This window comes from Corvus brachyrhynchos, unplaced genomic scaffold (genome assembly GCF_000691975.1).
Source record: "Corvus brachyrhynchos isolate BGI_N302 unplaced genomic scaffold, ASM69197v1 scaffold150, whole genome shotgun sequence".
NCBI classification, from domain to species: domain Eukaryota; kingdom Metazoa; phylum Chordata; class Aves; order Passeriformes; family Corvidae; genus Corvus; species Corvus brachyrhynchos.
Genome location: NW_008236162.1, coordinates 3,232,768 through 3,244,897, shown reverse-complemented (window position 1 = coordinate 3,244,897; position 12,130 = coordinate 3,232,768). Strand labels below are relative to the sequence as shown.

General features: G+C 54.9%; 1 protein-coding gene across 6 annotated transcripts in view; it reads right to left on the bottom strand.

Moving 5' to 3' along the window:
* Positions 1-5,723: 5,723 nt before the first annotated feature.
* Positions 5,724-12,130, bottom strand: part of IDO2 (indoleamine 2,3-dioxygenase 2) — an 8,540-nt gene continuing 2,133 nt past the window's right edge. For 3 of the 6 annotated variants that reach the window (XM_017732075.1, XM_017732067.1, XM_017732078.1), the window contains exons 3-9: positions 11,873-11,992; positions 11,548-11,666; positions 11,210-11,224; positions 10,702-10,801; positions 10,395-10,512; positions 10,252-10,303; positions 5,724-7,688 (exon numbers count right to left, since the gene is read on the bottom strand). In XM_017732075.1, coding sequence (XP_017587564.1) covers positions 7,166-7,688; positions 10,252-10,303; positions 10,395-10,512; positions 10,702-10,801; positions 11,210-11,224; positions 11,548-11,666; positions 11,873-11,992 — 1,047 coding nt within the window. In that variant the 3' untranslated portion in view covers positions 5,724-7,165. Of the gene's footprint in view, positions 7,689-8,339; positions 8,489-10,251; positions 10,304-10,394; positions 10,513-10,701; positions 10,802-11,209; positions 11,225-11,547; positions 11,667-11,872; positions 12,007-12,130 lie in introns of all 6 variants that reach the window. The other 3 variants (XM_008632674.2, XM_017732090.1, XM_017732085.1) reach the window with 3 other exon arrangements.

Genomic DNA, 12,130 nt, shown 5'->3' with positions numbered 1-12,130 from the left:
ACAGCTCCTGCTCCCAGATGTGTTTAACTCTCACAGCAATGCCTTCTAGATGTTTCCCCACAATCAGTTACAGTCTCAGTGGCTGATGCCTTGTTTACATGGGAGCCTTGTCTTTGTTCTCGAGATCTGCCCTTGACTTGCTGTCAGGTGTCAGTGTGCGGGGGCTTCAGGCTCTCTGTTGGGTTATTTATGCAGCAGTTCAGACAAAAAAGAACCAGTTTAGAGCTGCCAGTAGATTTTAGTTCTGTGTGGGAGGGGAGGGGAGGGAAGGCGAGAGGGGTGATGCTGTGTGTATGGCAAGCAGTGCTTTGCAGTCCCTCTGGCAGGGTCTGGCTGAGCAGCAAAGAGAGCCTGGGCTGTGACAGCTCCCAGAGTGGCTCTGAGTCCTCAGTGGCTCGGGGTCGGACCAGAAGCCCAGCAGTTTGTGCTCTGGAGTTGTTGGCATCTGCCTGGAAGAAGTAAATCAGATTTGACTTTGTGTCTGCCTTGTGGAAAGAATCTGCCCATCACAAGGGTCTGCGTGAGACTGAGGGAGCCGGGGGGTTGTGGGTCAGGGGACACATCGGGAGCCCTGATCTCACCACTCTGATGGGCACAAATAGAAATAAAATATGTTTTCCATCAGTAAACAGTGCCGAGTGTGACGTCAAGTTATTGAGGCCAGTGAGCTCATCTCCAGGACCCTCTGTGCAGAAAGCTGAGTCAGTTCCGGCCACGATGAGCTTTGTGGAAGGAGCATTTTCCAATGCTGTTTAGGGAAATCTTACGGAGAAAGTAAACAGATACCTGACCCCAAAACCCTGCCCCTCTGCAGGCTTCTCTCATCACAGCAGCAGCTGGGGAAGAGACCGCTGGTGCAGCAGAGGGGATCCGCACACCTTGGGGCAGTGTCAAGGTGCTCCCAGCACTGTTTGGCAGGCACGTGGCAAACACCAAGTTTCTTGTTTGACAAATTATTTGGGGAAGAAAAAGGATTAATAGCCTGGCCAACTACCCCTGGGCTGGTGGGATGGTGTCCTGACTTGTGGGACTGTGTCCTAACCCTCAGAGATGGTGTCCTGATGTGCCTCATCTGCTCGTGGGGAGTCCCACTGCACGTGAGCTGTGTCCCATATCCCCTCAGGCAAATCGTTTCCTCAGGGACTTCTCTCCCCCCCGGGCTGTGGGGCTCCTCTCTGTTGAGGAAGTGTCTTTGATCAGTAGAAATTAAACCGGGGAAATATTTTCCATTTGTGTCAGGATAAAAATGGCTCAAGGCAGGCGTGATTGATAGCTGAAAAAAATGGGAGCAGCCCCCGTGCTGTTTCGGAAGGCTTCCCACTGTCCTTGCTTACAGTAAACACCGAATATATTTAGCTGCAGAGCCCAGCATGACACAGCCTCTTACTGCAATAATAGCAGTGCCTTGTTTCTTTTCCTTTTTTTTTCTCTTTTCTAAGAAATGGGATTGACTAGAGCTCCTAGGATGCCGGGTAGTGATTGCCTCATGGGGTTCACCGTGCCTCCTGCGACTCCAGTATCTGTGTTTGCCCTTGTTTACCAGGTCTAGCAGCTGTGGGCTGTGGTGACTAACTCGGCAAACAGGCGTTTGGGAGGCCACGGCGCATGCATCCTCCGTGTGGCACCAGTGACGTGCCACCCTGCAGGCACTGGTTAAACCCTGCTCCCAGCGTGACCGGGCACCCCGGGCACCAGAGAAATGATGACACCTTTGTCAGGACCTGCCTGTGTCTTGTTCCCACCCTTTGTTTGCCCAACACTAAGCTATTTTTACTCTAGTGCCAATGTTTGGGTCTCTGGCTTCTTTATTTACCAAGAGCTGTAATAGTGCAATGGTTTACATACGCTGGCCAGACACCAAGGATTTTAGGGAAATAAAACCACTTCCCAAAGGTCCCTCTGGGCATCCTTTATCTGATAATGAGGACTTTACCATTTCCCAGCACCAGCAACCCATGGGAAAACACTGACTCTGGCCATGCCATCCTTTGGAAAGAGAGGAAAGCACTGGATGGAGTGAAGCAGGGGAGGCAGACGGGGTAGAGACACTCACCTGTCTGGTAAGGCAGGGAAGATAAAACACAACAAAACAGAGATTTCCTGGAGGTCACACAGAGAGCATGAATAAACCCACTCCTTCCTGTCCGAGGGTCCCTCTGAGGCTTGCCCACAGACTGCTGCACGGACTGCCCCAGCGACACGCGAGCAAAGAGCCTTCAGGAGCAAGTACCTGAGCAAGTAATATGGGATGCTACAAATGGCAAAAAACCCCAATGTTGGCAAGAGGTCCCTGCTGTCTCAGGGAGCTGTGTCAGTGTCCCAGCACAGCTGTGCTGGTGTCTCTGGGCTAGAACAGCCCTGTGTCATCCTCTTAGCAATGGTGGCTTCTCAATCTGTTCCCCAATCCCCCTCCATATCAGGTGTAATTTAGCAGCTCCTCTCTCCTCCTCCATGCTGTAATTAGCACTTTTTGGCCTGTAATCACATCTGGCCTGCAGTCACTCTGCAGGGGTGAGCCCTTCCCCAGGTACAGATAAGCCTCTGCTTGTGCCAAGCTGAGTGTTCCGAGGCACACGGTGCTCCAGGCACGCACTGATGAACCAGCAGGACTGGGGCAAGTGGCAGCACCAGAAAGAGGTGAAGGCAATTGTCTTCTGTGCTCTCACATCCCTCCCAAGGGGGAATTACAAGGCAAAGTTGGTTGTTATTAATAAATTGCTTAGAGACCTGTGGCTGAGGTGTGCAGGAAAGGAGCCCAACCAGGTGGCAAGGAAGTGTCCCCACAGAAGAGCCCTGGGATGGTCCCTGATCACGGCGCAGGGACATTTGGGCCACAGGTGTGACAGCATTGGGAGCTTGCTGCCTTTCCAAGGTACAGCAAATGGTTCTGCAGCAGGGCAAAATTTGGGACGTGGCATTCGGAGCCTGGCAGCCCCTGGGTGCTCCCGGGAAGGCAGCAGGTCCGAAGCTCTGCTCCAGTAGCACAAGTGAAGCAGGAGTTGGGGGAGCTGCTCTGAGATAAACTCACCAGTGAATGGAGAAAGATGGGGATAGAAATGAGCAATCCTGTCACAGACCAGGGACGCAGGGAGAGGAATAGCAACCATGGCTCGGGCTAGAACTGGTCATGGCTCCAGTGGGACCTTCACGATGTAACAACAGCCTGGGGACCCTGAGATGGGGCTGCAAACTCTTTAGGGAGGTTGATCATGAAAGAGTTTATAGCTTATGAGGAGTTTGTAAGGCAGCCAGGACGCAGATAATGGGGGATTTTAATTACTTAGATATTGATGGATCTAATAAGTGTGCAGCAAACCACAAAGGGAAACCTGTGGCTGGAGGGGAGAGTGAGATTGATCTATGCACAGCATGTTAAATCACTTAAATCATTCAGAGGCTCTTCTGGCCCCAGCTCCAGGAGCAGAGCCAAGTATGATAAATAAGGCCAGAATTGGGAAGTGCCTAGAATCCAAATGTTTGGATTCCTGTTCGATTTCAAATATTCACAGGGACAAAAGCAGCAAAGCACTTGGCTGAATCTGCCTGGGGGCTGCAAGAATTCCTGTGGAGGGGGCCGGCAGCCCAGTGCCAGGAAAGGGCTGCCAGGCCCAGGGGCAGCTCAGGAACTTTTGCACAGCTTTGTCTCAGTGGAAGGTGACCTGGGTGAGACCCAGGCATGGCAAGGAGGGAACGAGAGGCCAAAGCAATTGAGAACGATGGAAAGTATGAGCAAACAGTGTGGGTGGGATGACGGGCTGTGGAGGGAGTGGAGGGAGCCTGGCAGGCAGGGCTGGCCACCTCCTGAGGGCTGGTCCCAGGGCTGGTGAGGCTCTCTGAGGTTTGGTACATCGAAGGTGTGCCCAGGCGAGGTCTCCTCCTGCCACCTTGGGTGTGCACCAGGCTTCCTTCTCCATCGCACAGGTCTGGCCACCAGATACTGAGGGGAAATCTCTGCTTAACAAAAGCAAGGAGTCAGGTGGACACTCCAAAATGTGGCTGGAAGAGCTGCTGGGCAGCTCTGAGCTGTAGCTCCACAACGGAAATATGTGCCTCAGAGCTGCAGGGACAGGGCCTTATCCAGAGATAAGGGAGATTTCTGTGTGGGTGGCACTGATTTGGGGCTGGTGCTGCTGCTCTGGATGTGGACGAGGGCTGTGACATCTCTTCTGTTTTTCCATCCACTCCCTGGCAGGCGTCAGTCCCAGCTGACCCAGCAGATATTGCTGGGCTCAGGGAGACGGTGCAAAATCCGATTCTGAGTCATGTGGATCCTGGGCAGCCTGTGCATCCCAACCTCACTGCGAGATGCACCTGAGCTGAGGTCTGAGGGGCAGCACCTCTGAAAGGGGGAGGGGAGTCTGCTCTTTTGCTGCTTTTCCCTTGCTGAAATAACATTAATTCTATTGCAGAGCTCCAGAAAAGGTCTTAACCCTGCCTGTTGCAGTGCAGGGGATCTTGGGTGTCTCCTGTGCTCAGGTTGTCCCAGTTGGGGTCTGACTGAGAGAACAGCAGAGCCTGGACATTGCTGCTCAGGAGAGGTGATGGGTAGCTGTGGCAGGGCTCATTCCACACACTCTGGGCTCCCCCAGTGCCTGCCAAAAGAAACCCTTCAGGACAGAGCGGGGCCTCAGGTTGGCAGCCTGTGGCAGCACGGTTCCCACTGGTGGGATGCAGCATGGATGCCGAGCACATGGTTATCCTGAAACACATTGTGCCATCTTTAGGCACAGGCATAAATTATTTAAATGCCACGTACTTCCAGTCAGAATGCACCTGAGACCTTAGATATCTGTGTCTTGTGATCAGTGTTAGACAGCAGTGGTTTGAAAACTGAGAGAAATCAAAGCTCTCTTGGAGCAGCTATCCCAGCCTGCTAGGAGAGCACACAGGAAAGGTCTGTGCCTTACTGTGGCTCACTACCTGGGTACTTCCAGAGTGGCAGGATCCTTATGGAATTCAGTTCCAAAGGAGCTGCAGCTGATTGATTGAGAGCTGGCTGTGACAGAGCACTTGGTAGTGTGAACTCAGGCATGAGGAGCCTCTGTTCTGTAGTTTGCTGGCCTGGGACCGCCAGGGCTGACTCCTGCTCTGTAGTTTCTTAGGCACCTTCCTTGTTCACCAGAAGAAGGTGAGTGTGCCCTCCAGTGCAGGGAAACCCCTTGGCTCTCCAGAGCCCTCCAACACCTCCCTGATTTCCCATCTCCCCTTTTCTTTTCTGAGGTGACACAAATCCATCCTCCTTGCGCCTAAGGACCTGCTCCTGACCCCAGTGGCGTGGGGCAGGGGCAGCATGTCCAGGGAAGGGAGTTTGCAGAAGTAAGAAAACCCACCTGCTGGTGGTCCTGTCGCCCTTCCTGGCACTGCTGCTGCCCAGCAGGGTTTGGGCATTTGCAGCATGTGTGGAGCCCCCGTCCCCCGTAGGGCCAGCCTGCCCCAGCTCCCTCCGGTCCTGGCTGCGTTTCTCATTTAGATGGAGTGAATTTTCCCCTGGTCCAAGTTTGCTGTTTTCCTGAAATGGTCTGAAATGTAATAGACCAAGACAATCATCAGGATGAAATATCTCCTACATGAAATATGCAGCAGCTATTCAGAAATGAAGATCAAGTGGAAGGAGCGCTGCCAGGCAAAGATTTAAAGGTGCTGACACGTTCCCGTGGGTTGTTTACTGAAGTAATCTCTGAAGCCTCAGTTTTAGGCCTGCATTCAAAAAAAAGAGCATAAAATACAGTTTAGCAAGAGTTTAATAATTCAAGCTACAGTGTGCTGAGCTTCTTTCTGCCCTTATGGGAACAACATCTCATTTCAAAGGACCTTGACTCTCTTCTAGTAGTGCAGAAGGGGCACTGCCAGGGCTATTTTTGCACCAAGACACTGATTGGGTGTGAATCCTACCTCTGGTGGCTGTGCCAGCAAAACCTGGGGAGGCAAAACAGAGCCATATGGCCTGATTTCCCTAAAGATGCAAATTCCAAGGAATCTGGGCATGCTGACTTGCTAGAAAAGGGCAATGTGAGCACCTGCCATTATAAAAAAAGCTTTAGCACCACTCTTGGAGCAAGGCTCTGCCCACTCAGCCCAGCTCAGCAGTGTGAGGTGAGCCCGTTCTGCAGCCTTGGGCCAGGCAGCAACACCCGGGAGCAGCCACGGCCAGCACAGGGACTGCTCGCAGGTCTCGCTTCACCTGCAGCGGGTCTGTATCACAGGAGCCTCTAGACGGGGCTGACCCTGGCACCAGGCTGCGTGTTCTTCTGCTGCCGCTACCGAGTGAGGGTCATGGGCTTGTCGGAAGTATTTTTCCCATGCCGGCCCCTTGAGGAAGCCATGGGTCCCCACGTCCTCTACTACAGCACAGGATTATCACTGAGACTTAAAGTGAAGCCCGTGTGACCCCCAGAGTTGCAGCTTCGCCCCTGTGACATCCCGAGCCCTTAATGAACCAGGAGGGGCAATGGAGTTGGCCACGGAGAGGAACCCCTGTGCCTCGGTACAGCCTCTTCCCGCGAACACCAGCTTCCTGGACACCCCGCATTTATCCCACAGCCTGGCTCTCTTCTCTCATCCACACTCCTCTCGCGGCTGGGTTTGAATGGCTTCAGCGTCACTCCCATGACGGGAGAGTTGGCGGTTGTTGGACTTTCCCTGCGGAGCAATCATGGTCCCTTTGCAGGTGTGGAGGGAGAGGAGCCGTGTCCAGGTGTCAGAGGCTGGGGGTCACAGCGGGAAGTTCTTTCTTGCCCTTCGCTGTCCCTTGCACCCCTTCACCCCCCAGTCGCCGCTGGTGTCCACCTCCCCACCCATCCCTGCTGCACCTCTGCTCCCCCGCTCCGGGAGCGGCTCGGCCGCAGCCCAGCGCGGCTTTCTGCCGCCACCTGCTGCTGGAGCAGCGCCGCGATGGACACAGGGCCCGGCCTCGCGGCTGGATCGGGAATCGCTGCTTTATTCGCCCGTGTAACCCACCCGTGTCTATCCGAGCTGCAGCCCCCACGCCCGGGGCGGAGCCGGGAAGAAGGGGGGCTTGGAGGGACACGGCTCGTCCCTGGGGCCGGGGGTGATGTGCTGACGTCGGTGCCAGGGGAGGACCGTGTGCCCGTCCCTGTGCCGGGGAGGACGCTGAGCTCGCTGTGTGCCTTCTGGGGGGAGGCAGCAGCAGCAGCACTGTTCTCTCTCAACAGCACCGAACGTGCTCCTCCCGTCCCAGACGTGCACAGGTGGGAAGGCTGCTGCTGAGGGGAGGTTTTGGATCTTGGCTTGTGAATGGCAGACAGACACCGAAGCCCCTTGGCCTCCTGCACCCACTTTGGGCAACCCTCAGGTAGGTCAGGCACTTATCATCCCCTCCCTGGTGGTGTTCCTGATGCTCTTCAGGAAGCTGAAGATGTGGGACCCACCGGTTCCTTTGGCCTCCAGGGCAGAAGGGGGCTTTCCCCCAGAGGGGCCAGCCCTGGAATTCGGCTCTGCCCGGCCGGCCTTGGCTTTGGCCGCCGCAATGGTGATGTACTTGGTGGCGATGGTGATGTGGTAGGACCTGAAGTCTGTCAGTGCAGACACGCAGCGATTGAACGCGGCGCGGAGCCGCGCGTCCCCCGAGGAGAGCACGTGCTGCTTCAGGGACACGGCCCGCTGGATCTCCTCCACAAAGGCTCTGTGGGGTGGGGGCATGTAGTCCCTCATCCTGTGCAGGAAGGCAGCTGCAAGACACCAGCAGAGGAAGGAATAAGTTGTGGGTAAATGGATTAAAGGCCTGACCCTCTAAGAGAGAAGCTAGCCTGGAGCTGGCACAGTTTGCAGGGACCACTGACAGCCTGCACAGCCTCCTCTGCTCTGCCTCCAACTGAGTGAGAAAGAAAACCCATATTAGGTCAGTGCTCCATTAGGGCTGGTGCTAGTCCTAAAGGGCAGGGTTTAGCCCTCCTCCTAGCCCTTTGGTTTGGGGTTTTTTTGCTGGTAAAGTGGTTTTGCTAATTTCTGGTAAATATTTGTGTTCTGGGCTGGACTAATGTGGAGCTCTATGAATGGATGAGGTAAATCACTGGCAGGATGCCTGCACGCTCTGCTCCCTCATCTCTGGGCCCATAGAGAACCTCAGCAAAAAGCTGACATGCAAGAAGCTAAGTGGGTTCTTTTGTGAATATACCACGTTGAGGAAGCACCTGCCAGAGGCACATTTATAACCTTTCTCCCTGGAACTGGGCAGAGCCTGGTCCCAGCCAGACTCTGCAAGGATGAGATGGGCTCATGTCCTCCTGCTTGATAGAGCTGGCACAGTCGTGTGAATTGCTCTGGCTCATCTCTTCTCCTGCCCCTTATTTGCTTTGGAAAAGGAAAAGCTCGTGGCTCACCACTGTCCTCATGGTGGCAGATGCCCAGGAGCTCATCGAAGGCGTGCAGGACCGTGCTCTGCGCCGCGCTGCCTCCCGAGTACGCCATGGGCTCCTGGGACACCCCCTCATAGATGAGCCCGTGCGGCATGGCAGGGTTGTCCTTCCAGCTGAGCGGGAGACACGGCAGTCAGGCAGCGGCCATGGGGCTGGGGACAAGGGCCTGTCAGAAGGGACCCTGGGCTGGCAAGACTGAGCAAAACTTTCCTGGTCCAGCCCATGGATCTCCTCCTCCAGCTCAGCCATGTCAGCCCTCCTCAAACAGGAGATAGACTTGGAAATCAAATACTGTGCCAAGGCACAGGATGAGGCCATGGGAGTAAGGAGAAATCCTTAATTTTCCTTTGCCAGAAGAGTGTTCTCTGGGATCTCCATGCCCTGGTGAGCACCCTGTGGCATGGTGCTGGGACACATTGCCCTGCCTGGCTGCGCCTCCTGCTCCAGTTCAGTAAGGTTTCTGCAAGCAGAGGTGTGCGAGAGGGGAGGGGGCACTTGTCTGGGCAATAGTGGCACTTTACATCAATTCCTTGAACACCAGCAGCCATTTGAAGAAACAGGTAGTCACCCAAACACTCCTCTGAGCCCCTGAGGTTTGGATTTTCCTTTTTTCTTGTTACTCAAGGTGATGTCTTTGAAGGCATTTAAAAGATAAATAGAGGCCAGGCCTGCCTGCCTCTATTTATCTCTGCAGATAACAAGGCAGGGATGGGGTTTCCTCCCTCTGAAGCTGCTGGTCCTGGGCAGGTCAGGAGTCAGCACTGCTGGTGCCTCCCACACACACCCTGAACTCAGACCCTGTCAGCCCCCCTTGTGCGGAAACGGAGAAGCACTCGCACCCAAATGGAGACAGAAGTTACGACTTCAGGGAGATAAAGTGCCTGGCACAAAAATATCTGTTGACCTTTAGCAGAATGCACCATTCTGTGAGGCTTTCGGTGCTGGCTGCAGTGTCTGTTGGGCTACAGGAACAGATTTTACACAAACTGCAGAGAAAATAGATTCATTATCAAATACCAGAATATTTTTAGTTCTCCCAGGATTGTATTTATAGTAACCGCTACTAGTGGGAAGTTCTTATAAGCAGAAGGGAATTTAAAAGGCATGTTTTCCCAGGCTGATGACCATCCAGACAAGGTCAGCTTGGATAAAAAAGGAGAGAAACCTAATCATGATGCATGGAGCCTTTTACTCGGGAATGCTGAGATATGATGGAGAGAAATAAAAATAGAATCCCCCCTGAGAGGCCTGGGACTGAGCGTCTGCAGACACTGCAGCCCCACAGGGATGCTGAGGGATGGCAAACACGCCGTGCTGGGCTCTTGGGGCCGTGGTTCTGCCTTGCCCAAATGGCATTTTCAGTATTTGGGGGGGGGAGGGGGGGCGGATTTTGTTTTTTTCAACTGAAAAGATAGTAACAGAGCAGCAGCAAGAGGCTTGTTATGGATGTTTCCTTAACACGCAGTGGGAAGAGCTCCTGCTCAGCTTTGCAGCTTTGTGTACACAGTGTGGAAGTAAAGAGAAATTCCTCTTCTCCTGTCAAAACTGTTTGGCCAAGAGCAAGAACGATTCATTTGTGCACAATTCTGGCTGTTGGGGCTGTCAGGGCTGAGCTGAAGCGTGGGATGGAGAAAAGCTGGAGGGAGGCAGACCCCAGCCCTTGGCCACAGTCCATCCCAACTGATTCAGTGCCTAGGAGTTCCTGGGGGACAGGATCATGATGCTCTTGGGAGCATCACTGCCAGATACAGTGCTGGTCCCTTTCCTGCCCTGGGGGACCCCATATCCCATCTGCCCCTCCCTGCACATTCTCAGCTCCCCCCAGCCCTGGGAGCTGCCAGCACAGTGGCTCTGGAGGGAAACAGGCAGCACTTACCCAGAGAGGAAGATCCGGATCACAGTGTAGAATACTTCTGGATCCACATAGTCTAGGAGGAAGTCAGTCAGATCAGAGGTGGTGGGCGGTTACACCAGCATGTGTGATGAGCTGCAGCACGCGCAGGCACCAGCTGTTCTCACCGTGCATCCGCCTCAGCGCCTCACTCATGGCCTCGATGGCCCCTGCCAGCTCCTGCAGGGCTCTGTGCAGGGTCTCCTCATCACACTGCAGGATGGCACGAAGGGCGCCGATGATTGCCTGTGAGAAGAGGGGAGGGAGAGCACCAAGTGACAAAGGGGTAGGAAGTCCAGTGGCTCTGGACATTTTCTGCCAGCCATGCCAGCTCTGCCCCTTCCCCAGCCCAGGTTCGGGGGCAGGAACACCTTGTGGGTGCACCTCAGGCACTTTACAGGTAAGCAAAGAGCCCTGGGACAGAGCAGTACCCACCTTAATGCCAGGCACAGCTGCCTTCTCAACAAGCAGGGTGACAAGGATGAAGCCCCGCAGGCTCTCTCCCCCAGGCAGTGTGATGATGGTGTCCAGGTTCCTGCACAAAGGGGCCGACGAGAGGGATTAGGGGGGTGGTGGCGCAGGATTTCCCTCCACACTGTGGGACCCACTGAGCCCTGGGAACAAAACTGTCCCAGACTCCAGAGCCTCATATCTGCACCCTATGTAGAGAGGGCTGACAGACAGTGAAAGGGCAGCAGGACTGCTCTGGTTTAGGGGGACCTACCATCCTCACTGTGCCCTCCCCATGGCCCGTGGCCACTGGATCTGTGCAGCCAGTGGCTCTGCCACGGTCCCTTTGCTGTCGTGGCAGTGGCACTTTGGTGACAAACACTGTTCTTGTGTGCACACATCAAAACAGGTTCAGCCCAAGCAGTGCTGGAGAGCTGAGTCAATCCAAACAAAACCAACACCATTAGAAAATAAACGAGCATTAACTACTTACTCGATTTCCAGAGGCCTGAAGGCATTTCAGTCATGGCCAACAAATGCACAAGAAAAGGGGGGAGAGAGAGGGAGAGAGAGATTATAAATGGTTCTAGTGATGGGCTGTGCTCTGCAGGGAACAGAGGAGCCGTCCCCAGGGCCTGCTCCCAGAGATACCCATATTCCCACAGAGCTCCTGTGTCCACACCCATGAGGCCGACCCCAGCAAAGGTGGGATTCAAAGGGGTTTGGCAGAACAGGAGCAGTTTGGGAACAGTCTGTCCCCAACCCCTGTTCATCACTGCTGCCCAACCACAGGAAGAACCGCGCTTCACCCACTGCCATTTGCCTGTTTACCCGTTGGGGTCCTTCCTCCTCCAGTTGGCCAACACAAAGTCTGCGTGGCTGAGGATGGGCGGGAGGCCCAGGGCCTGTGAGACCTCCCAGTAGGGGACGGCGAGATTTCGGGGCAGGACCTGAGTGGCACAAAGCACAGGGGAAGATGGGGATGTTGTCGGGCTGCTGAAAGGTGCCTGTCTGCAGGCAGCAGCCAGGCAGGAGGAGACACGCTCCTGCCACAGCCGCAGGGAAGGGGCTTTGCTCCCATGGGATAAGTTCTAAGGGAGCAGCATCAGCTCCCAGACCCCAAGGAGCAGGTGAACCTCCTCTACCTTGCCTTTACCTGCACGGTGCCCTCCTCGCCCTCCTGCCAGACGTAGCCCATGGTGATGCAGCTGAGCACCAGGTGTGCCAAGTGCAGCTCCTCACGTCCTCGGAGGTGCTGGGTGCTCAGCTGCGGCATCTGCCAGGGAAACCCTTGGGAGCAAGGAGCAGAGCCAGCAATGCCAAGGCCCCTGTGGTGGAGGGGCTGCCCTGCCAGCCAGGGAGAACCCTCCTAGTGCTTCTCCCCCGCCTTTAAGCCTACCCTCCCCACCACCAC